The 26605-nt window shown below is 42.6% G+C and overlaps 1 protein-coding gene across 1 annotated transcript in view; it reads left to right on the forward strand.

Moving 5' to 3' along the window:
• The first annotated feature begins 1079 nt into the window (after positions 1 to 1079).
• Positions 1080 to 26605, forward strand: part of LOC127442290 (phospholipid phosphatase-related protein type 3-like) — a 31032-nt gene continuing 5506 nt past the window's right edge. The window contains exons 1-7 of the mRNA XM_051700197.1: positions 1080 to 1417; positions 6271 to 6374; positions 7971 to 8156; positions 8380 to 8509; positions 14767 to 14962; positions 23475 to 23532; positions 25967 to 26140. Of these exons, the coding sequence (XP_051556157.1) occupies positions 1390 to 1417; positions 6271 to 6374; positions 7971 to 8156; positions 8380 to 8509; positions 14767 to 14962; positions 23475 to 23532; positions 25967 to 26140 (876 nt within the window). The 5' untranslated portion in view covers positions 1080 to 1389. The remainder of the gene's footprint in view (positions 1418 to 6270; positions 6375 to 7970; positions 8157 to 8379; positions 8510 to 14766; positions 14963 to 23474; positions 23533 to 25966; positions 26141 to 26605) is intronic.

Below are 26605 nucleotides of genomic sequence, written 5' to 3' on the forward strand. Positions count from 1 at the left end.
CTGAAAACGTTATTTGCATCTTAAAACAAAAAAAGCCTTACGTTTTTGAGTGTGTCTTTTTAATAAGATAGAGGCTACTCCGTTTTAATAAACCCCCTGGCTTTTTTATATTTGTATAATTTGATATTGTGTGTTCTATCGTATTGCAATATTATCTATTCTATATACTTAAGACAGATATTCTTCAGAAAGGACTGGGTTTGCAATCATGATATATATATATATATATACAATGCTTCTAAAAAAAATACACGATAATCTTGGAAAAGAAAGGCGCATATGCTCGTTTTTGTAACCAGCATGGATGCGACTCACTCATGCGAAAAACGTGGTGACATCTTCTCACTAGAGGCGTGCTTCGCCATGTGCTGCTGTCCGCTTTTTGACTTGAAACATACCTAGACACAAAGGGGAGCATCGCATGGTCAAAATGCAACCCCACCCCAAACAATTAAACAAAGACCATGAGCTTCATACTGGTCTAACGTAAAACAATATAAGATATTTGCTCTGAAAAGGATCCTACCATCTAAAAGCAAAAGCAACGTGCAAAGCAAAGTGATGGAGACGATGCACATGCACAAAGAGAGGAGCGCTTTAAGGGCCGTTCACACCGAACACGTTCTGTCGCTCTGTTTTTCAATTGTATTCTATGTAAACATGCGCTAGATTGACGTCTTTGACGGTTACGTTTTCAAGACGCCGTGTCATGTAAAAAAAAAAAAAAACAAAACAAAAAAAAAGAACGTCAACTTTTAAAAGCGCGTCTCGAAACACGTTCTGTTAGCATATATGCGCTGAGCTGCGTCTAGCATTTTTTAATGCAAGACACGTTCCGTCTGAACTGCCCCTAAACCTTACGATCATATCCGACCATGTGTGGAATCTCTCGCGTCTCTACATCTCTTTTGTAAAACATTATTGGAAGATGGATGGAAATAAGTGAGGGTAAAGATGTATCTCCGTGTGTGTGTTAAAAAGTGTACCGCCTCCTCGCTTCTTTCCACTTTTCCCTCCCTCAAGAAACCCCCCTTCCCAGTAGCCTTTTGTGTTCACGGAGCCCTACACAGCAACTGCATTCCTATTCCGTTTACTATCCGCCTCATCCGTGAGGTCTGTATTAGAGATTTCCATCAGAGGGTGGCTCTAGAATCCCATCACAATTGCGAGGACATTACTAACATCTACTTCTGAGACTTTGCAACGTTGAGGAAATATACCGGAGTGTCCGACTCCATTCATACTTTTATCAGTTCACTTACCTTCACGAACAAGGGGGACGTGAACACAAAGATATATTGTAAAAGCGTGGAATGGATTAAGTGCCATTGAGGAAAGCTGGAGCACCACAGACGAACGAAGCGAAGGAGACGGGGTCGGAGGGAGTCGATGAATTTTCAACACCAACGAGAAAGAGGTGAGATCAGGCTTGTCTGTCTGTCTGATGATGACCGAGCCTGCTCTCGGGAACCGTAAAAAGCAGACATGGTACGACCTGAAAATCAAGATTTCGGGCAGTTTTTTATATATATATATATATATATATATATATATATATATATATATATATATATATATATATATATAATTCTGAAATGCAAATAAAATTAAAATACCATTTTAGATTACTGGGTGTTCTGTACAACATCCCAAATAATTAATGTCACCATTTCAGGAGAGCAGAGGTGTGTAGTGTGCTGCTAACTGACTACGAGGACATTTTTAAATGCCAAAATGTTCGCGAACATTTAATGAAAATGTAACATGTTCCACTTTCAGCCGTTGCATCATGTGAGATAGGTTATAATTTGTCCTTAACAACAAATAATAAAACTGTATAGACGCTAAGATGATCCTCTTATAGCTTTCTCGTGAACATGGCTCTTTTAATAACATTGCGATAACACTTCGCGTCAGAGCGCTGCTCATTTATGCACTCTCAGAGCGTTTTCAGTACCATGTAGTGGACAGCGCAGCTGGTACAGTAGATTATCTCTAAGTGGTGATTCACAGGATGAAAACTGCTAATTATTTTCAAAGTGATAGGTGCATAATTTGGGGTAATATTGGTTGCTCAAAGCAGGATTTTGCTTACATTACATTACTTTAAAGTGTTAGTTCATGAAAAACGTACCTTCTGTGGAACACGAGGTGTTTTGGAACTGAAAGAATATGGACACTGCTCCATCCCATAACAAGAATTGTGAATAGGAACTGGGGCTGTCAGTCTATACCATTCTGCCATACATCTCCTTTTGTGTTCAGTGTAGGAAAGAAAACCATAGAGGTTTGAAACAACATTAGTGTGAGTAAATAATGACAGCATTTTCATTTTGGGTGTACTATTCCTTTAAAGGAATATTCCGGGTTCAATACAAGTTACGTTCAAACAACAGTATTTGTGGCATAATATTAATTAACAAACAAAAATTTGCATTGTATAGATTCGATACAATGCAAGTGAATGGTGACCAAATTTTCAAGCTCCAAAAAGGATATAAAGGCAAAACTCCAGTAGTTTAATCAATGTCTTCTGAAGTGATTCAGTCGGTTTTGGGTGAGATCAGACTAAAATATAACTCCTTTTTCACTGGATATCTTGTCATTGTAGTCTCTATGCACAGTTCCTAGTGCTTGACATATGCGCAGAGCGGTAGATGGCAGAAAGTATATTCAAGCTTGAAATCATGATCACCAAGGAGACTGCCGATGTCAAGATGTACAGTGAAAAAGGAGTTACATTTTGGTCTGATTAAATGATGAGAGAATTATTAAGGCACCTACAACGCATGAATGGGACCAGTCCATAAAGACTAAAATACATTTAAGGTGTAAACATTATACGTGATTTTAGTGTTATATAATCTCTTACTAACCTTACTAACCTGTGTAAAGTTAGACGTATATCCAATACTGGGATTACAAGTTTTAATACTGGATATAACTTAACACAGATAAGGTTAGTAAGCGATTTTGTCACACTAAAAAAATCATGTTAACATATATACACTCACTGAAGACTTTATTAGGAACACCTGTACACCTACTTATTCATGCGATTACCTAATCAGCCAATCGTGTAGCAGCAATGCAATGCATAAAATCATGCAGATACGGGTCAGGAGCTTCAGTTAATGTTCACATCAACCATCAGAATGGGGGGAAAAAAATTGATCTCAGTGATTTCGACCGTGACATGATTGTTGGTGCTAGACGAGCTGGTTTGAGTATTTCTGTATCTGCTGATCTCCTGGGATTTTCACGCACAACAGTCTCTAGATATTACTTACAATGGTGCGAAAAGCGAAAAACAAAAAACACCCAGTGAGTGGCAGTTCTGCCGACTGAAACGCCTTGCTGATTAGAGAGGTCAACAGAGAACGGCCAGACTGGTTCGAGCTGAAAGAAAGGCTACAGTAACTCAGATAACCACTTTGTACAATTGTAGTGAGCAGAATAGCATCTCAGAATGCACAACATGTCGAATCTTGAGGTGGATGGGCTACAACCGCAGAAGACCACGTCTAGTACTTTATTAGGACCACTGTGTTCCTAAAAATAAGTGTAATTTTAAAACAATGTGTATTGTAGCGCTTATGGGCTGGCCCCATTCACTTACATTGTAAGTGCCTTAAAGTTACCAAGATTTTTGCCTTTTTTAAATAAGAAGCCAAAGTGATTTTTGTGTGTGTGTGTGTGTGTGGTGTGTTAATCAACATTATGCCACAAATGCTGTCTATTGAGCTCAACTTGTATTGCTCAACTTTTCCTCCACTTCAATGTGGACTCAAGCATTGTAGGTTGTCTTAGATATCGGGCACAAGGGCCTTAGATTTTCAGAAACTCTTTCAAGTTCTTTTCAAACAACTGTCAGGCCAGGGATGCTGGAATGGTTTGATGTTGATCACTTCAATGGGTTGAAAAATCTGTCTCACTTTCTCTACACTTAGTACGTATTTATTCAGTACCAACTTCCCACAAGCTCTGACATATTGCTGAAGAGGTTCACAAACAGACTTGATTACTGCTTTACAGCTAAGCTCTTTTATTTGCCAGCCAATAAACTCCTTGACAGCACAGACTTGAGTCTGTTCATTCCCAGTCCTCCCCATATCCCCCTTTCTCTCCAGAGACAAAGTTGTGCAGGATAAATAGTCCTGCTCTCCCCTGAAAAGAGCCTTCTTTGTTTGTTCAGTGTGAGGCGTGAAAGCCGATATGGCCACCATGTGTCACCCTACATTCATTAGCTGTCTGCTGGTAGAGAGATGAGACAATTCAGACTATTGCATTCTACGTCAATACAGAATTGCAAAGTGTAAATCAGTTGTGTGGTCGTATAGTAACTGCACTCTTTTTAATCTGATACTAAGTAGCTTTAGTTATCGAATCCTGATATTGACTGGCTCTGCACTCTGCCTCAATTACTGTAATAACATCCAAAACCACAAATCTGAACATTTTTGTTGGATTGCATTAGTGTTTCATTGAAGAGCTCTTTTTGAAGTCCTTGTGGGCTGTGCTTTTAAACATCGCACGATCTTAAACAGTTTAAGGACATTTTGCTGTGTCATGTAACACAAAGCTCTCTCACTGCCAACTTAGTTCTCTTTCTTATCCTTATCCACCTCCAAAACCAGTGGCTCTTTTATTGCATGCATGGGGATTTTTTGATGAGCATTTGATCACAGCCTGCTCTGCTTGCTTCCTAGTTGATTTTTATCACCCCTGTAAAGTACAGCAGACTGTGACTTTAAGTGTCACTTTGATTTATTTTTGATTGGCCTCAAGATCAAAAATGCAGTTTACATATGGAAGAAATACAGATTTTTCTAATATAGAGTAACATGTTATAGTTACATGGGTATATATATTTTTTTAAATACTGTAGGTTGGCGTGACAGATATAACTGTAACTGTATAACAGACTCCAAAGAACTGGGATTAAGATCCATGTGCGGTTTTATTAGAAAAGGTGCAAATCATAAACAGACAGGCAGGGTTAAATCTCCAGCAATAGAGTAGCGTTGACAGATGAAAGTCATGCTCATAAACAGGCAAGGTTCAGGGCAGGCAGCAAACAATCAAAGTATAAATCCAGACAAACCAGACGTGATCAAAAGGCAGGCAGCAGAGAATCAGAACGACAGGTAAACAGGCAGGAGTCAAACACAGGCAGGCAATATAAGCCATATAAATGCTCAGAAACATTAGCCATAGGAAAACAAGACTTTGCACTGAGCTTAGAACACTTAGTGCTTAAATAGTCCTTGGAATAGGGAACAGGTGTGAGCATAATCAGTCCAGGTAGGCATGCTGGGAATTGTAGTTCAGAATGCTACTAGTATTTGGGCGAGGGAGTCCTCTGATGGTGAGCAGGAGAAGTCCTTGAGTTCATGACAAACTGCAATGCCACACTAATGAGTGTAATCACTTTACACTCCCTGAAAGTAGTGTGCCTGTCTGTCTACCGATCCGCATCAATTGCATTGAATATTTGCATGCTTAGTTATATGATTTACAAACATGCCCAGTGATCCATTAACCAGACTGATTTGAACTCTTAGATATTCCTAAAACTTTTAAGGTTGGGCCAAATAATTACTTAAGGTTGTAGGATACACTGTAAAAAGTGGTAGCCTGCAATTGTTACCATAAGGAGCTATTTCTACCTGATCTAACTCTTAAAAATTAGTTTTGTTGGTGTAATCTAATGTTTTCAGGTTGATTCAGACATGTTAAATAAGATATTTTACTTAAATCAAACCAGTTATTTTTAATGTTACCACATGAAGTAAATGTTTTTGGTTAACATTTTTTTCAGTGTATTCAATACCAGAAGCATTAGACAGTTTATTTTATATTTAAGCAATAAGGTACAAGAGGCTGTGCTATATTGTGAATGTAGTCATGGGTAGCCAATGGTCAGTTCACAATATAGCATGGCCTCGAGTGCCCTATTGCTTTTATAAACAGTTATAATAAAAACATTAAGGACATAACATAAAGCGAATTCATTATAAAGCAAGTGTCATCCTTCCACAAGAAGATAGTCTGTGACATTTAGACCATAGCTATGCAAGAAAAAAGCACTACTATGAGTGCAATGCATCAATATAGCTGTTACTATATCATGGATTTTTGTATTGACCAATAAGCATCCAAGACTGGAACTATTCATTTTTAATGGGAGTCATTCTTTTTGTATCTTATTTATCTTTCATCAGCAAGTTTGCTCTTATTATTCTGTTCTGACTATATATTCACTTTCAGATTTTACTCGACCAAACCCCAAAATGATGTCTCCTAAAGACAAGCCCAAGAAGAAACCACCCAAAGACAGCATGACGTTGCTGCCTTGTTTCTATTTTGTGGAGGTATGCTCTCATATGTCACAGTATTTGAACTGTTGTGGTGAAGATTTGACAATTTCTGTTCAAGCCTCCTTAATTTTCCCCTTTAAAGGGATAGTTCGCCCAAAAATGAAAATTCTCTCATCATTTACCATCCCAGATGTGTATGACTTTCTTTGTTCTGCAGAGTACAAAAGAAGATTATCTCAGATCTGTAGGTCCATACAATGCAAGTGAATGGTGACCAGACATATGAAGCTTCAAAAAACACATAAAGACTGCATAAAAGTAATCCATGCGACTCCATTGGTTAAATATATGTCTTCTGAAGAGATGTGATTACTTTGGGTGATAAACAGATCATTATTTAAATCCTTTTTTACTATAAATCTCTACTTTCACTTTCAGATTGTGAAAGAATATGAAAGTGAAAGTGGAGATTTATAGTAAAAAAGGACTTAAATATCTGTTTCTCACCCACACTTATCACATCGCTTCTGAAGATATGGATTTAACCACTGGAGTCTTACTGATTACTTTTATGGTGCATTTATATGCTGTTTGGAGCTTCAAATGTCTGGTCACCATTCACTTGCATTGTATGGACCTAGAGAGCTGAGATATCCTTCTAAAAATCTTCGCTTGTGTTTTGCAGAAGACAGAAAGTCATACACATCTGGAATGGTATGAGGGTGAGTAAATGAGATCATTTTCATTTTTGGGTGAACTATTCTTTTAAACTGCCTAAAGAAAAGCATGACCATTGTAGTGACATAGTTACACAACACTGACTTATCAAGAGTACAAGAGTCATTTACATAGAATGCTGTTTGTTCAAGTTACAATATTATGCATCTTAACTGTGATAAATGACATGCTATGATTTACAAGTGAAGTGTCATAGAAGTGATATTTAGCACCATAGATGCTGTTTGTTTTGATATACAGTGAATCATAAGCTGAAATTGGGAGTGCTGTGTTTCTTAGCCTATTAAAGGTGATGTCAAGTACATGTTTTTAGAGAGGGTTAAGAGGTTTTAACAGGATTTCAGCAAGGATTATTTGGGATTAAATCGTTTTCTTCTTATTCTCAGTGCGATAATATTGATGAAAATGTCTTTCTGAGAATGAAATTTTTTCTCTGAATGGAAAATGGTAACTAGTCGCAGCTAGACTTTTTTTGGATGCTGCATCTGTTTAAATATGTGTAGATATGCCTAATGCTGTGAATGTATTTAAAGGGTTAGTTCACCCAACAGTGAAATTTCTGTCATCATATATATTTTTTCATTATATGTCATTCCAAACCCTTTTTATCTTTTATGGAACACAAAAGGAGATTAGAAAATTAGGCACTGACAGCCTCAGCCACCATTCACTTTCATTGAATGAGATGACAAGAAAGTGAATGGTGACTGATGTTAACATTCTCCCTAACATCTCCTTTTGTGTTCCACATAAGAAAGAATGTCATACGGGTTTGGAACAACTCTGAAGGTGAGTAAATAATGATTTTTAGATGAATGATCCCTTTAAACAAAAATGCTGACTGATTCCACTTGCCGTAATTCTTCTGTGCCAGCTTTCCCATAATCCAACCATTCTGTCTCTGTCTCTCAGCTACCAATAGTGGCTTCCTCCTTGATCTCTCTTTACTTCTTGGAGCTGACAGATGTTTTGCAACCGGCCAAAGTAGGGTTCCGTTGCCATGACCGCACACTGAGTATGCCCTATGTGGAAACAGGAGACGAGCTCATCCCTCTGCTCATGTTGCTCAGCCTGGCCTTTGCTGGGCCTGCAGCATCTGTGAGTTTTCATACTCTATTCATAAATGGCATAACCTATTTATCTCAGCATAGCTACTGTGAATAATACACAGTATCCTGTTTCTGTATTCAACCAATTGATACAGTGCATTGCATGGTCAAGGATTGAGTTTTGTAGAGAGCTTACATAAACACTTAACAGATTGGATTTCTGAAATGTTGCTTCAGGCAGGTTTTGGTTTTCTGTGTGTTTTTTGTCTTAGATCATGCTGGGAGAGGCCTTGATGTACTGCATGCAGTCCAGGCTGAAGATTCACTCTGGTTCTGAAGGCAGTATAAATGCAGGAGGTTGCAACTTCAACTCCTTTTTACGCAGGACAGTGCGCTTTGTGGGTATGTTTGTGGGAAATTCCATATTGACAAAAGTATGTGGACACCTAATTTTTTTTTTTTTCAATTAACATTTTTTATTGATTCATAGACATATAACAAAGAAAAACACAACATACAGTATATACATTGAATCAACATTTAACATTTAACCCCCACTATTTCCCCTCCCCCTCCCCAATCACCAACCCCACCCTGAACCCCAACGAACAACCCTGTGGTCACAAATAAGAACACACACACACACACACACACACAAAAAAACAGAAAAAAAAAAAAAAGAAAACAAAAAAGAAAATATAATAATCAAATATAGTTAAAACTAAACTACTCTCTCCACAGCCTCTCCTCAAGAGTCCCCCAAAAACACTAAGTACTTGCCCCATTTCCTATCAAACAAATTCCAAACCCCCAGCCTTCTGCTTGACCCCTCCTCGAAAGCAACCACTCTCCCCATCTCAGCACACCATTCCGGAAATGAGGGCGCTCCATCCGACTTCCATCCCCTTAAAATAATTTGCCTGTCAATCATAATGCTGGTCAGAATCCAATTTTTTATGTGTTTATCCCCCAAATGTATGAGCGCCCCATCGCCCAAAATACAGAGTCTTTGGCAAAATGAAATTTGAGTGCCCAAAACATCACACATAAAACTCTGAATCTTCAACCAAACTTTTTGGATCTTGACACACCCCCAAAAAGCATGGGTTGTGTCTCCATCTTCTGATTGGCATTGCCAGCAGGTGGGTGTGTCTTTAAGACCAAGCCTATACAATCTAGAGGGGGTCCAATAGAATCTATGTAAAATCTTGAATTGCATAAGGCACACCCTTGCATCTCTAGATGCAGACTTGACTTTTTTTAGAATCCTAGCCCACACTCTCTCCTCCTATTAAAGTTTAAATCTTTCTCCCATAATCTCTTGATAGAAGTTAAAGCTCCGTCCCTCAGACTCTGAATTAGGAGAGAGTAATACACTGATGCCTCATGACCTTTTCTAAAAGCAGTAATCACCTCTCCCAGGGTATCTGCCACTTTAGGGGGTGTATGCTACTCCCAAAAACAATACAGAGCAGGTGGCGCAGCTGTAAATACCTAAAGAATCTGGGAATCCCAAAATGTTGAAACAAATTTTCAAAAGATCTCAACACTCCACTCACATATAGGTCACCGAGTGTAATAACCACCCTCACAATCCACTCTGACCAGCAGAAAGGGGACTTATTAATACGTAATTTAGGGTTCAGCCATATGCTTGAGGCAACATTTAAATAAATGTCCAAATTAAACACTCTGGACACTTTTGTCCATACTGAGTGCAAATGTGAGATAACGGGGTGTATATTAACTTCTCCGGTTAGTTTAATAGAAATGCTTTCAATGGCGAAATAGGGGCAAGAACTTCCTGTTCAACACAAAACTGTAGCAGGTAGTTAAATTTTGGAATACAATTCATTTTAATAACATTAACCTTCCCAATCATAGATAAATGTAATGAAGCCCACCTGCCCACAACTAAATCAGACAAATTTGCTCGGAATAAAATGCCCAAATACTTAATGCCCTCTTTGGGCCACTGGAAGGTGCCCGGCTGGAAAGCTGTTACTGGGCAGTACACTGTCAGAGCCAAAGCTTCGGATTTAGACCAACTGACTCTGTATCCTTAGAACTTAGAAAAGGAGGAGGCAAGGCATAGATCTAATGGGGTCGGAGACAAATAATAAAATATCATCTGCGTAAAGCAAAAGCTTATGCACCATACCTCCCGCCACCACCCCTGGAAAATCATCCTCCTTTCTTATCACAGCTGCTAATGGCTCCAGGGCAAGACAGAACAATAATGGGGAAAGAGGGCAACCCTGCCGGGTGCCCCTATCCAGAGTAAAATAATCTGAAATTAATCCATTTGTTTGTACAGCTGCTACCGGATGTCTATAAAGTAACTTAATCCATCCAATAAAAGTGTTCCTGAACCCGTATATTTACAAAATCATAAAAAGATAATCCCATTCTACCATATCAAATGCCTTTTCGGCGTGAAGTGAGATGGCCAGGACCGGAGTCTGATTGTTCGCCACTGACCACATGATACTGATGAAACGCCTAATGTTATCAGAAGAGCTGCGGCCACGAATAAACCCCACCTGATCTATATGTATAAGAGATGTCATAACTTTACTTAATCGGTTAGCCAGAATTTTTGACAATATTTTTACACCTAGCTGGATCAGGGAAATTACTCGCTTGGATCTTTGTCCTTTTTAAGAATCAGACTGATCCGGGCTTGTGTCATGGTTGGTGGAAGCTTCCCATTCTTTAATGATACCGTATAAATTATAACAAAAGTGGAGCCAGTTCTGTATCATTAGATCTAAAAAATTCAGTGGCAAAGCCGTCTGGCCCCGGAGGTTATCTCAGAATCAAGAGAATTTTTTTGCTCAGTCATCAGTTTAGGGAGTTCTAATGGTTCCACAAAGTTTCTAATATCTTCATCATTAGATGAAGACGTGGAAAGATAGAGATCAAGATAGACTTTTTAAAAGCAATATTAATATCAATGGCCAAGGTAAATATTTCACCACCAGCAGATTTCACTGAGGGAATGGTAGAAAAAGATTTTCTCTGCTTTATATATCTAGCCAAAAGCTTTCCTGCTTTGTCCCCCAACTCAAAGTATGACTGTCTTGCCCTGAATAGCCAAAACTCCACCTTCCATGACAAAACAGTATTATATCTATATTTCAATCGGGTCAATTCTCTGAGGCCATCAGACGACATTCGGCGCTTCAGCTCTGCCTCAGCGCTTTTAATATTCCCTTCCAACTCCACGAGTTCTCGTGCTTTGGATTTTTTGATGGATGAGGCATACTGTATGATCCGGCCCCTAAAAGCCACCTTAAGTGCCTCCCAAGCCACACCCACAGAGGATACTGAGGACCAGTTTGTCTCCATATAAACATTGATTTCAGCCTTTAACATTTGTTAAAATTCAGGATTTTGCAAAAGGGATACATTAAAGTGACAACTATATGATTTCCTTTTCTCCATATGTGGCAACACCTCTAAACTCATCAGGGCGTGATCTGAAACTAAGATGTTTCCAATTGAACAATCAACAACAGATGAAATGAGGGACTTTCTTTTTTTTTTTTTTTTTTAATCTATTCTAGAATAAATCTTATAGACTGATGAAAAAAATGTATAGTCCCTACCAGATGGGTACAAAAGTCTCAAAATATCTGTAAGACCAAGATTTTTACACATCCTGTGAAGCATCAATGTTGCTCTAAGGGGCTTACACACTTTTACTTCACTATGATCAAGGACTGAGTCCATCAAAAGATTAAAGTCTCCTCCCAATATTATATCATGAGGGTGCCAGTGGCTTGCAATTTCCCTTCAAGATCTATAAAAAAGCCCTGATCATCAGTGTTAGGTGCGTAAATATTAGCCAAAATCAACCTTTGCCCCTGAATTTCTGCTAAAACAATAATGACTCTTCCTAATTTATCTTTAAACTGTTTGAGACATTTGGATAGTAGATGTTTACTTATCAATGTAATGACTCCCCTGCTCTTACTTGAACCAGCACTAAAGAAAACATGTCCACCCCATAGCTTACCAAATTTTTCAGCTTCCTGCGGGGAAAGATGCGTTTCTTGAAGAAACACTATATCATATTTCTTACATTTAAGAAAAGAAATAACCTTCCTTCTTTTTATGGGGTGCCCCAGCCCATTCACATTCCACGTGGAGAGAGACAATCCACTCATATTAACATTTGACATTTTTACATATTAGAAAAAATAGATTGTGTGTCAAAAATAGAATTATAAAAACCACATTCTAACATTAGTGCAATAATCAAACCCCGAACATCCCCCCAAACCAAACAAACAGAAAAAAGAAAAATGTGCGCATTAATGCATGACAGCGCCAACTGACGTCCATCCCTCTAAACTCAAACAGTCCATGTACGCCTACGAGGGCCCCTGCGACTACATTGCCATCGGATTGCTTAAGTCCGGTGCTTCTATACAAATTTTGTGAGACAGATTTACATAATAGAAAATAATCAATAAAACAAACTCCAGCCAATAAGCGGAATAAACAAAAAAAAAAAAAAAACATGTAGATTCATCCACTCAACTGTCTCGAAGGTGTATGCCTCCATAAAACAAGCTCCAGCACAGAAAATTTTGATAAATAATAATAAAAAAAAAAAATCGAGCTATTCAGTTTTTCAGGCAGTCAAACTCACTCCACTGTCCCGCAAGAAATATTCCACAAAACCAACTCCAGCTAACAGGAGGCACCCAAAACAGATTCATCCACAAACTGTCCCGAAGAATTGATATTACACAAAGCAAACTCCAGCCGCTAGGCGGAACCAGCACAAAACGAAACGAAAAAGATGCCCAGTTTCCTCGAACAGTCATGAGAATGTTCAGTGAGTCAGGTCATGAAAATGAAAATCACCAAATGGCTTACTCATTCCATTGTCTTTATGTAGGACAATGCTTGTTGTGGGCATGTAAATTCTCTATGGCCATCCTTAGTATCTATTCTCAGTTTGGCCGGAAACATCAGATGAAATGTAAACTTCCATTGATATAAGAGTTTCTTGCATCCTCTGAATCGTTCACGTTTCTCTCGAATTCGAATTCGCAAAGTCTGGGAACAGGAAAATGCTGTGGTTCTTCCAAGAAAGCTTTCCTTTATTCCTCACCTCGCGTAACACAAGATCTTTATCAGATGATCTCAGAAATTTGGCCAGAATTGATCGGGGCCTGTCTCCCTCCGCGGATCTCCGAGCCGGGACCCTGTGAGCTCGTTCAATTTCCATCTTATGGCCTGTTATGTCAGGCAGACTCGGGAAGAGCCCATCTAGGAATTTTACCATATCTCGACCTTCTTTGTCTTCAGGAATTCCAACAATTCAGATGTTATTTTGTCGGCTACGATTCTCTAAGTCTTCCAACTTTTCCCAGAGGCACTCCAAATCTACTTTGGTCACTAGCGGATTAGCAACTAATTCCCTCTCTGATGACTCCAGATAATTGATCCGTTTATCAACCTCTGCCACTCTTGTAAACATATCAGTGAATTTTGTCTCCATGGCATTGATTGATCAATGTATTACAGCAAGATCCTCCAACTCAGCAATGACCTTCACCAGCATTGCCGATACGTTCAGCAATTCACGCAGAATCTCCTTCACTTCTCCGGCCAAATTGACTCCCTGGTCCGCGGCCTCCGGGGGGGTGTCAGCTTGAGCACGTAAGTGTCTTTTAATGTCTCCAGAGCCAGAGGATTTTGAATTCTTTGACGTATTGTCTTCCTAGAACAGTTAAGGATCATGGTGTTTCAAATCTCACCGGTTTATGACATGAAAAGTATAAACTAGCAAAGTGCGCAGAGCACGCCGTTCACACGTCCGAACCTCGCATGGCATCACATCTACCTGTGGACACCTCCTAATTAACCATTTTGGGTATTTCAGCTACACCCATTACTAACAGGTGCATAAAATTAAGCCATGTAATCTCCTTTAGTAGAATAAGGCGTACCAAAGCAACTTTGTGCATAAATTGTGGTCTATAAAGAAATGGTTTACTCAGTCTGATGGGAAAGAACTTGACTGGCTTCCAAAAAAAGCCCAGATCTAAACCCTGTTAAACACCTTTGGGATTAAGTGAAGGCCCCATCACACAACATCACTAATGCTTGTGTCTGAATGGGACAAATCCTTGCAGTGATGTTCCAACATCTAGTGGAAAGCCTTCCTAGAAGAGTGGAAACTGTTAGTAGTGTTTGGATGTTCATATTTTTGGCTTTTAGAGTGCAATGCTACTGTATATCAAAAATAGACAACAAAAAAAGACAAATTTTATATTCTTATCTCATTATTTACTGGCTTGCTTACTGATTTTTGTAACAACAATAATAGTACACAAAACCACTTTGAATTATCCAGAGCTTATATAAAACCATTTTTGCTCCACTAGATGTCTAATCCTACATTTTAATACTAGACACTTGGGACCCTGAATGACTTTCGAGTGCTGACATTCATTATTCAGGTGCTCACCAGCATTCAGGCACTTTTACAGTTTTTCAAAAAAAAATTATATATCTATTTTTGAAGAAGCATATGCTGGAGCGTTGGCCACGTAATACTCTAACACACAAAAACAAGCCTGGATCCATCTGTCTCTGTGAGCACAGTTCCACACTGAGGCTTTCTCTTCCCCTCACAGGTGTTCATATGTTTGGGCTTTGTGCCACTGCACTGGTGACTGACGTTATTCAGCTGGCCACTGGCTACCATGCACCCTTCTTCCTCACCGTGTGCAAACCCAACTACACTCTGCCCGGTGTGGCCTGTGATAAAAACCCCTACATAACCCAGGACATCTGCTCTGGCCAGGACCAGTATGCCATCCTGTCAGCTAGGTGAATACACCAATACTCTTTTACACTCAAAATAACACCAGCTTCAGGTAGCACAACTGAATTTACATTAAAACCACATTAGTGATGTTTAGTTCATAAACGAATCTGTCTTTTTGAAAGAGTCTTTTAAGAGAACGAATCGTTCTTGTTCACCTCCATACACTGAATCATATTTCTTGTTCATTGAAGGCTCTCCCTTTTAAAGCCAATGAGCTCTTCTGCTTTTCATGCCTGTAAAGTCTGACTACAGCACGAGCCAATAGCATTCGAGTGCAGGCTGTGAAGGAGCATATAATTGGTTTGACCCACTGAACAAATATGCCCCATCACTGAACTAATAGTCAGTCATTTGAGTCTGAATGAGACAAGACATCTTGTTCATGAACAAACTGAATGTACTGGTATACTTGTTCGCAAACAAAATCAATGAATAACTCAGTCATTCGTGAACGAGGATCTGCTGACTGGCTGAACAAAAGGAGGCAAGTTGTTCGTTCAGTTCGGCAGTCTCATTCAACAAGAAAAGAGGCTGGATGAATTATGAATAATAGTGACTGATGAACAAACATTACAATGACATATGAACATTATTGAAACTCATAAATAAAAAAATTGTCACAGCAGTTCACAATATGGTAGATATGCTTTGTTTTAATTTTTTAAGAAACACTTATGACTCTGCAGTTCTGAAGTCTTTAGTATGTTTGTTTGCATGCAAAATATAATAAAAATTATTAGACTTGTTCCAGTCATGAATGACTCTGTGCTTTTGGTTCAGTGTAAATACTCGTTTAACCCTTTAAGCTCTGAGGGTGTTTTTAAAGATTTCCTGTTTCAGTGGCATACCCAGAATTAAAGGCTTATAACTAAAAAAAAAGAAGAAGAAATTGAAAAGGAGGGTCAAATGTTTGCTATCATTGTAAAGAAAACGTCTTGGTTACTGAAGTAACCTCTGTTCCCTGATGGAGGAAATGAGACGTTGTGTCAATGTAGTGACACTAGGGGTTCGCTCTTGAGAGCCCCAATCACCTTTGCTTTATTCAGAAAAGGCCAAAGAAAATTGGCGAGTGGAATTTGCATGCCACTCTCCGCCCCGGACATACGGGTATAAAAGGAGATGGCGTGCACCACTCATTCAGAGTTGTGCTGAGAAGCTGAGAGAGAGTCCCGGCAATGTCAGCGGTCGGTTCAGTGCCGCGGCAGGAGGGACACAACGTCTCGTTTCCTCCATCAGGGAACAGAGGTTACATCAGTAACCAAGATGTTCCCTGTCTGTCACTCACTCGACGTTGTGTCGATGTAGTGACACTAGGGATTCCTATATGAAACACTGCAGGCGCTGAACCGTGTCACGAGGTACGGAGGAGTGGACACGGGCAGGCTGCTGCGTGCCTCGCAGCAAGCACTCAACCACGTCGTGACCTTCCAGCGAGTTAGGTAAGGCATCTCCCTGGTCCCGATAAGGGTGGGAGGAGGCACTTACCTTAAAAGGCTACAGGTGGTGGCCTTTCCTGATTTTTGTATTAAGCAATTTCCTGCTGAGCACCTGCTAGAATAGCACTGGGGAAGTGCTGTTCCCTCTCAAGGAGGGAGAGCACTACAGAGACCACATCCTACCGGAGGGAGGTTAATATGTGGAGAATACCTCACATGGACATACCGACGGGGAAGTTCACATATGGAATGATGCCACAGGGGAGGACCCTATCTACGGAGAGGGTATACAGCAACAGTGGCTGAGGCAGAGCAGAGCTCTGACGAGGGGCAACACAGGGTTCACCTGAGGGGAAACCGAACAGTGGAAATGCATCATACGGGATTATCGAGGGGGGAATCACCATGTCTGGAGCACTGAGCCCAAGTACGCGGGCTCACCTGAGAAGGGGCATACCACGAGTACTGGGCCTAGCGGCGTTACTCCTCCACAGAGTTCGCCACTGAATAGTGCTTAAGGAATTAAAGAGGCATCCAGTGTTCACCAATTGTGGGGAACTGTTGTGGACAAGATAGCACACATTATCACCTTAAAAGGGGAAAGGCGCAAATGCAAGCAATACACCTGACCGGCTGCCCGGCTGACCTGTTGTTACCCCGTAACATTCGGGTCGAAACTGGTTCTATGTGCAAGTTGTAGAACCTCGCAAAGGTATTGGGTGTAGCCCAACCCGCTGCTCTGCATATGTCTGTTAGAGAGGCACCCCACGCCAGTGCCCAGGAGGACGCAACACCTCTAGTGGAGTGCGCCCGGACACCCAAAGGGCACGGCAGATTTTGTGATTGGTAAGCCAGAGAAATGGCATCCACAATCCAATGGACCAACCTCTGTTTGTAGACAGCTTTCCCCTTCTGCTGCCCTCCAAAGCAGACAAAGAGCTTCTCCAAACATCTAAAGCTCTGCGTGCGGTCCAGATAGATGCGCAGGGCGTGAACTGGACACAGCAATGACAAGGCCGGGTCTTCCTCCTCTGAAGGGAGTACTTCCAGGTTCACCACCTGATCCCGGAAGTGAGTGGTGGGAACTTTGGGCATGTAACCGGGCCGGGGTCTCAAGATCACGTGAGAGTGTGCCGGCCCGAACTCCAGGCATTTGCTGGTGACAGAGAGCACCTGCAGGTCCCCAACACTCTTGATAGAAGTGAGCACCACCAGGAGGGCCATCTTCAGTGACAAAGTGCTGAGCTCGGCCTGCTCCAGGGGCTCAAATTGGGCTCTTTATAAGGCAGGTAGGACCACAGAGAGATCCCAAGAGGGAATCAGGCGTGGCCTATGGGGATTCAATCTCCTCGCAACTTTGAGGAACCTGGTGATCAGGTCGTGCTGCCGTGAGGGTCTCCCATCCAGTGTATCGTAATATGCTGCTATAGCAGCCACGTACACCTTCAGGGTAGAAGGAGACAGCCGTCTCTAAAGCCCCTCCTGTAGGAAGGACAACACAAACCCGACTGAGCATCTCTGTGGATCTTCCCCGCGGGAAGAACACCAATTTGCGAAGAGACGCCACTTCAAAGCATACAGCCGCCTCTTGGAGGGGGCTCTGGCCTGAGTTATCATGTCTATCACCGCTGGCGGAAGGCCTGCTAGGTCCTCCGCGTCCCGTCCAGGAGCCAGACGTGGAGATTCCAGAGGTCTGGCTGCGGGTGCTGGAGCGTGCCCTGCCCCTGAGTGAGAAGGTCCTACCTCAGGGGAATGCACCAGGGAGGGGCTACTGCCAGGAGCATTGGGTCTGAGAACCAAGTCTGGTTGGGCCAGTACGGCACAACCATCAGGACTTGTTGCCCATCCTCCCTGACTTTGCACAACGTCTGTGCAATGAGGCTCACTTGTGCAACCCCCAAGGCCAGCTGTGCGCCAAGGCATCCGTGCTGAGGGGAGCCTCGGACAGGGAGTACCAAAGGGGGCAATGAAAGGACTCTCGGGAGGTGAACAGTTCCACCTGCGCCTCCCCGAATCTCTCCCAAATTAGCTGGACTGCATGGGGGTGGAGTCTCCACTCTCCACGGAGCGTTACCTGCCATGAGAGCGCATCCGCTGCATGTTTGAGGACACCCAGGAGGTGAGTGGCTCGCAGAGACTTCAACGCTGACTCCAAAGGAGGAGGTGGTGGGCGAGTTGTAACATGCTACCTGAGCGTACACTGCCCTGGCGGTTTATGTACGCCATGGTAGCTGTGTTGTCCGTCCAGACCAACATGTGCTTGCCCTAAATCAGCGGCCGAAGCCTCTGCAGGGCCAGCAAAACTGCCAGCAACTCTAGGCAGTTGATGTGCCATTGCAGGCGGGGCCCTGTCCAGAGCCCAGATACTGCCTGCCCGTTGCACACAGTGCCCCAGCCTGAATTTGAGGCATCCGTTGTGACCACGACATGCCTTGAGACCTGCTCTTAGGGAACCCCTGCCCATAGAAATGCCAGATCTGACAAAGGGCTGAAAGTTTGGTGGCACTGTGGCGTGATAATGACACGCTGGGAGCCGTGCTCCGAGCCCAGAGTCCAATCATCCAGCTGCGAACACTCAGGGCATGGCGGAGGGTTCCACTCAAGCCCAATGTTCACGGCCGCCCGGGCAAGCATGGCTGCCAACTCAGTGTCTGCCTCATCCTGAGCTCTACTGCCTGAGAGCGGTAGCTCAGAAGATTCGTCCACTTCAGAAAGCAGAAGCCCACCCTCCGATGCTGCGACATAACCCATCCTTGTCGCGAGCCCTGAACAACACATTAAATCTGCCCTGAGGTGGACCACCTGCCTCGCTCGTGAACTCTACCGGGCAGAACGAGCATGCTGGGGGATGGGAGCACGCTCCCATATCCACATTCAGATCGCCCGTGGTGCTCGCCGACGCAGCCATCGGAGTCTCAACCCAGGACGGACCGGGTCAGGAAGCAGCCGCGGTGGCTCTCTGCTTCACGAAGAAGGAAGAGAGCCGCGACCGCAACATTCTCATAGGCATGTTCATAGGCACCTACAGATTTCGTGGCCATCCAGTGGGGAGAGATAACAGCCACACCCAGTAGCACAAAGGCGAAAGGACATCTTTAAAAAGACGCCAATCATTTGTGCGAGCTCTTTTAGAGAAAATATACTCTTTTGAAATATACTCTTTTAACACCTTTGGACTCAGCCGCCGAAGCACCCAGGGGAAGCACACCACTTGATCGTGCGAGGGTGACTACTGATATGCGCCATAAATTCCAGCAGCAGAAGGTAAGGTGACAGGACGAACACACATACACTCGGCTCCGAAGAACGAGTCTGAATGAGTGGTGCACGCAATCTCTCTTTATACTTGTATGTCTAGGGCGTAGAGTGTCATGCATATTCCACTCACCAATTTTCATTTGCTTTTTCTGAATAAAGCAAAGGTGATTGGGGCTTTCAAGAGCGAACCCCTAGTGTCACTACATCGACACAACGTCAAGTGAGTGACAGACAGGGAACTTATCACATTGTGCCAAAAATTTACTTTTTTCAGATTTTTCTGATTTGACATTATATATCTCTGGTTGTTAATAAGGTGGCTCCAAAAACTGCTTTTGTTTTGTTCCCAATCATGTCAACTGTAACTGAGAAAAATTTTGTGTTGATATGACAAAGCAATCAAAAGTTATAGCATTACAAAAATAATTTATTATAGTTTCCAAAAACACCTTCAAGTGTCCAAAAGCCTCTCCAAACAAATAAAACATAATAATTGTACAAAAGAACTAATTACACATGCAAACACAACAATGACTAAAGGTTTGCATAGCATGCAGATATGATTTTAGTTATGAGATTTCACAGAATGAGTGCCTTTTGACTCAATGAGTCTGTATTGAGTCTGTGTCATTTACTTGGTGCCATCTCCTGGTGGTCATATGTAACGTCTTGGTTACTGTTGTAAACTCCATTGATGGAGGGAACGAGACGATGTGTCGATGCAGTGACACTAGGAGTCGCCCTTGGGAGCCCCAAACACCTCTGATATTTGAGAAAAGGCCAATGAAAATTGCAGAGTGGAATTTGCATGCCAATCATCCGGACATACTGGTATAAAAGGAGCCGGCTTGCAACCACTCATTCAGGTTTGCCTGGAGGGGAGTAGCTCTACAAACACGGCCACTGGGGGCAAAGGAGGCTCTGCCCAAGGGAAGACACGGGTTTGCCATCAGGGAAACAGTACCATGGAAAATACATCACATGGGGTTACCACAGGCAACCAAAACATGTGGAGCACCTACCCCAGTACAGGGCATACTAATACAAGTACTGGGCCTGGCATCGAATTTCTCCACCAAATTCACCTGCTGCAGGGCTGAGGAGGAAAGTCATCCATGGTTCACCGGTCTCGGGAACTCACTGAATGACTTCAGGCAGTTTAGCACTGACTGGGTGCACTTGTTTGTGAGGCACGCTATCATAGCGACCAAGTCCAACTCCATCCCAAGAAAAGAGATGCTCTCCCCCGGAGAGAGCTTGCTCATCTCCCAGTTGACCTGAATGCCCAATCGGCTGAGGTGTCTGAGCACCAGGTCCCTGTGCGCACACAATAGATCTCAAGAGTGAGCTACAATCAGCCAGTCATCGAGATAATTGAGGATGCGGATGCCCACTTCCCTTAGCGGGGCAAGGGCTGCCTCTGCGACTTTCGTAAAGACACAAGGTTACAGGGACAGACCGAAGGGGAGGACCTTGTACTGATATGCCCGGCCCTCAAAAGCAAACTGAAGAAATGGTCTGTGTTGAGGCAAAACCGAGACATGGAAGTAAGTGTCCTTCAGGTCTACCGCCGCAAACCAATCTTGATGTCGGACACATGACAGAATGTTCTTATTCAGCATCCTGAACGGGAGCTTGTTCAGGGCCAGATTCAGCGCTCGCAGGTCCAAGATTGGCCGCGACCCACCGCCTTTCTTTGGTATGATGAAGTAGGGGCTGTAGAACCCCTTCTTCATCTCGGCTGGAGGGACAGGCTCTGTAGAAGGACTGCGATTTCCACACGCAGGACAGCGGTGTCCTTGCCTCCTACCGAGGTGAAACGGACGGCATTGAACCTGGGCGGGTGCCTGGCAAACTGAATCGCGTAGTCGGATCGTCCTGGCCAGCCAATGCGATGGGTTGGAGAGCGCTAGCCACGCCTCCAAGCTCCGAGCGAGGGGTACCAAGGGGACAATCGTGTTTGACATATCTGGAGATGGGGCCTCGTCGAGGAGCCTCACATCCCGAGCCCATGGCTGTGCTGAAAGAAACGCTAAAGCATTTACCTTGCTCCGCATGCCCACTATAGGACCGGTCAGTGACGGGGGAGGAGGCTGAGCGTCCTCGTGGCTCGTCACAACCGCCTGAGTGTGGGTGTATATGTGCCGCAGCTGGGTGCACGAAGGCGGGGAAACCACATTCGTAGCGCCCCGGCAGCAAATGTTCAATGTATGGGGTCATGACAACGACAGCCATAAACACAGTGTATGTGACCCAGAGAGTGAGGAATCCACTCATTGTTTAAAGTGTGGGTGCCACAGCCCCTCGGGCATGCGGCGCAATCAACACAAATGGGAACAAAGGATTCTCCTCCCGGCCCTCCACCGGGGATGGAGTGGTCTGTGCACCACCTCCAGACTTACAGCGGGTCTCCTCGCCCCTGGGTCGCCCGTCTCAGTGGCGCGTTGAAGCATTCCTGGGGTTCTAGGCACTGGATCATGGGATGGGGGCATCAGCTTCCTGCGGGGGGCTCTACGCCGGGGCCGAGCGGTTGGCTCAAGATGCCCTCAGTGATGAGCAGACATGGTGCGGGATCTTGAACCATGCCGGGGCAGGATGTGCTGGATAGTCTCCGTCTGCTTCTTGACCGTCGAGAACTGCTGGGCAAAGTCCTCGACGGTGTCGCGGAACAGGCCAGCCTGGGAGATGGGGGCATCAAGAAAGCGAACCTCAACCAGGTTAAGCCACAGGTGGCTCTCCTGGACCACCATGGTGGATATCGTCTGCCAGAGAGCCCGCGCTGTGACCTTCGTCTCCCGTAGGGTGAGGTCGGTTGCCAAGCACAGCTCTTGCATCACTCCCGGGTCAGGACTACCCTCGTGTTGCTCTCTCAATGCCTTGGCCTGGTGAACTTGCAGGAGGGCCATGGCATGCAGGGCAAAGGCGGCCTGTCCAGCAGCGCTGTAAGCCTTGGCCATCAGGGACAACATAGACTTACAGGCCTTGGAAGGGTGTCTCGGGCGATTCCGCCAGGTGGCGGCATTTTCTGGGCACAAGTGCTCCGCAACCACCTTATCCACCTGAGGAATCTCCGTGCACCCCCTGGCCGCCCCACCATCGAGGGTAGTGAGAGCGGAGGAATTCTGAGGCCAGGTCCGGGCAGTGAAAGGTGCCTGCCACAACTTTGTGAGTTTCTCATGCACCTCCGGGAAGAATGGAACCGGGGCAGGGCGCGGCTGTGAGCGGCACTCCAAGCCCAGGAACCAGTCATCAAGCCGCAAGGGCTCAGGGCAGGGTGGAGGGTTTCACTGAGGGTTCCACATTTCTTTTGGGTTGTAATGTAAACCGTCTCTGGCTGCTGCTAATATTTCTTCCATCAAAAATAGCTAACACTAAACGGGTTGAACCATTAGCATTACTATGTAAATCATCAGGGGTTCAGGAGTAACCTCTTTCTGTACACATGCAAAATGATAATTTTGGCAACTTTGCAGTTTGTACATTATGTGGCCATAGAGTGGGTAAAATTTGGAATAGACAAGAGGATAAATATGTCTATTTTTGATGTTTATTTCATGTTTTGTTGCTTATCCCCTCAGTATTACCAATGGATTTATCCCTACTTTGCTCCCAAATCCCTCTTATTCAACACACAGAAGCTATAAATAGATATGACATTGTCTTTTTTTTCCTCACATAAGCATGATGCACTCCTTCTGCCTCTCTCCTTGGCTGATTTACATATTTTCCTAAAATGCTAAAACTCAGGGCTGCACTCTAAGATTATTCAAGTGATGTTTTACTAAAGTCCCTGTCACTTTCCCTCTGTCTATGTTATCAGGAAAACTTTCCCTTCCCAGCACGCCACTCTGTCTGGCTTCGCAGCCGTCTACATATCAGTAAGCATTTCTCTTTACTTCTTTGCTCAGGGAACTTGTGATTTGAATATGATCTGACACAAATACTTCTTATTTGAAAAATGTTTTGCCACTACGATCCAAAAGCTAACACTTGTATTAGAAGGATCTAGCACTTAGAGAACAGTGGCCCAAAAGCAAAGGCAGCTGTCTTGCTGACAAGTAATTCTTCATTGACCTAATGGGTTCATTTACCCAAAAAATGAAAATTCTGTCGCCATTTACTGAACCTCATGTCATGCAGCTCTTTTTTCCATATAGTGAAAGTGGATAGGGAATGAAGGTGTCAATCCATAATGTTCTACCTAACATCACCTTTCTTTTTCCACAGAAGAAAGAAAGTCATATACGACTTGAGGGTCAATAAATAACGACAGAATATGCATTTTTGTGAGGTACATTCAGCCTTGAATGACCGTACCTCCTAAGGAAACTGGTTTCAGACAAGCTTCCAAGGCATCAGATCATTATGTCTATTGATTTAGAAAAAATTCAATTGAGCTTTAGATATAAACAAGCAAATATTTAATAACCACCATGCTTATTTCTCAGTAAAAATTCAATCTTAAGTTGAAAAATAAACATACAGTACTGTGCAAAAATTTTAGGCACTTGTGAAAAATGTTGTATAGTGAGGATGTCTTCGGAAATAATGACATAAATAGTTTTTATTTATCACTTAATGTCATATAAAGTCCAGTAAACATAAAAAAGCTAAATCAATATTCGGTGTGTGACCACCTTTGCCTTTAAAACAACACCAGTTCTCCTAGGTACACCTGGACACAGTTTTTCTTGGTTGTTGGCAGATAGGATGTTCCAAGCTTCTTGGAGAATTTGCCACAGTTCCTCTATCTATTTAGGCTGCCTCAATTGCTTCTGCCTTTTAATGTAATCTCAGACTGACACAATGTTCAGTGGGGGGCTTTGTGAGGGCCATGACATCTGTTGCAGGGCTCCCTGTTCTTCTATTGTAATCTTTTCTATTTGCAAAAGTAATATATGTGAGTCTAACATTTATATTTCCTATTGACACACTGAAGATATAAATAACCATCTTAAGACAAATGTTTTTGTGAAACATCTTATGTGCCTAAGACATTTGCACAGTACTGTATATAAGTAAAACATTCTCAACCGCTCAATAAGATAACATTTTTAGTCTTTCAACCAACCACCAAAACGCAAGCACAGTATTGTGGGATTTTATAGTCAGTGAAGTATACATCTATGCTGCTCTCAAAAAATGACCAGATGAAGGCATCTTAGTAGGCAGGAGAATTGGATTCGAACATGCCTTAAAGGGAAAGTTCACCCAAAAATGAAAATTCTCTCATCATTTACTCACCCTCATGCCATCCCAGATGTGTATGACTTTCTTTCTTCTGCTGAACACAAATGAAGATTTTTAGAAGAATATATTCAGATTCTGTAGGTCCTCATAATGCAAGTGAATGGGTACCAACATTTTGAAGCTCCAATAAGCATACTAAGGCAGCATAAAAATAATCAACAAGACTCCAGTGGTTAAATCTTCAGAAGCTATATGATAGGTGTGAGTGAGAAGTAGATAGATTTTAAAGTCCTTTTTTACTATAAATTGTCCTCCCTAACAGTAGGTGGTGATATGGACGAAGAATGTGAATCGCCAAAAACAAAAGAAGAAGAATGTGAAAGTGAAAGTGGAGATTGATAGTAAAAAAAAAAAACTTAAATATTGATCTGTTTCTCACCCACACCTATCATATCACTTATGAAGATATGGATTTAACCACTGAAGTCTTATAGATTACTTTTATGCTGCCTTTATGTGCTTTTGGCGATTCAAAGGTTTTGGTCGCCATTCACTTGCATCATATAGACCTACAGAGCTGAAATATTCTTCTAAAAATCTTTGTTTGTGTTTTGCAGAAGAAAGAAAGTCATATCATCACTCACCCTCATGACATCTGGGATGGCATGAGGGTGAGTAAATTATGATAGAATTTTCATTTTGGGGTGAAATAGTCCTTTAATACCGTCCTACCCCTGTGACTGTCTGCAAATTCAGCTTTTTAAATGTTTTGGACACAGTTGGGGTCAACTGCTGATTGACCTCTGCTGATTCCCTAATAGGTGCACGCTGGAGTATATAGGCCACAGCCAGCTTGGTGTCTCCCAGCTGCAGAGCTTGAGATGCACATTAGTCTTTTTTGTTATTTATGCTTCCTCAATGTGGGATTCTAACTGTTAATGAAGTCATTCTATCTGGACTTTGAAGAGATGCAGACTAGCTGCTGGAACTACATTTGGAATATTTCACTTGATTCTACTTGGAAATTAGTGTAAGGTCTCAGAGGTCATTTCAGATGAGCTTTTATGTGCATATGTGTCATGATGTTGTGAGCGTACTCATGCTTGTCTTCTCTGCTGTTAGATGTACTTCAATGCCACCATCTCAGACAGCACCAAGCTGTTGAAGCCTGTGCTGGTGTTTGCATTTGCCATAGCAGCAGCCCTAGCCAGCTTGACCCAGATCACCCAGTATCGAAGTCACCCTAATGATGTCTATGTGGGTTTTGTGATTGGAGCTGGCATCGCTGTTTATCTAGTGAGTCTTTTCATCATTTTTGAATTTGCTTCTCTGTTCTGAGTTGGCTGAGGATCTCAAGACTTATTTGTCTTCCTTTTATAATCTGTCTGCTGCAAGTTCTATATTTAGGATTTCTATTCTATTAGAGGAAGAGTAAGGATTCTTTCACAGCAGAACAATTTCACAGCTCTTTTTCGATTTCTGTCATCTTTTCACTTCGTCTCTTCACTGTGTGATATGCTTCTGTTTTATAATTGCTCTAACCAGTCAAGACTAAGAGCACTAAAATAATTTCTGAAAGTGTAATTTCGATTAAAATATAAAATAAGTCAAAGAAAAAAATCAACCAAAGAAAGTGGAAAAATAATGAAGCTTTAGAAGTCTTTAAAGACCCCATGAAATTGTCTATGGGCTCTGATGAGCCCAGTTTTTTTTTCCTGTGTTGACATATTCCCCTTTTTTAAATAACCAAGAGGCTTTAGT

The sequence above is a fragment of the Myxocyprinus asiaticus genome, chromosome 6 (genome assembly GCF_019703515.2).
Source record: "Myxocyprinus asiaticus isolate MX2 ecotype Aquarium Trade chromosome 6, UBuf_Myxa_2, whole genome shotgun sequence".
In the NCBI taxonomy this organism is placed as follows: domain Eukaryota; kingdom Metazoa; phylum Chordata; class Actinopteri; order Cypriniformes; family Catostomidae; genus Myxocyprinus; species Myxocyprinus asiaticus.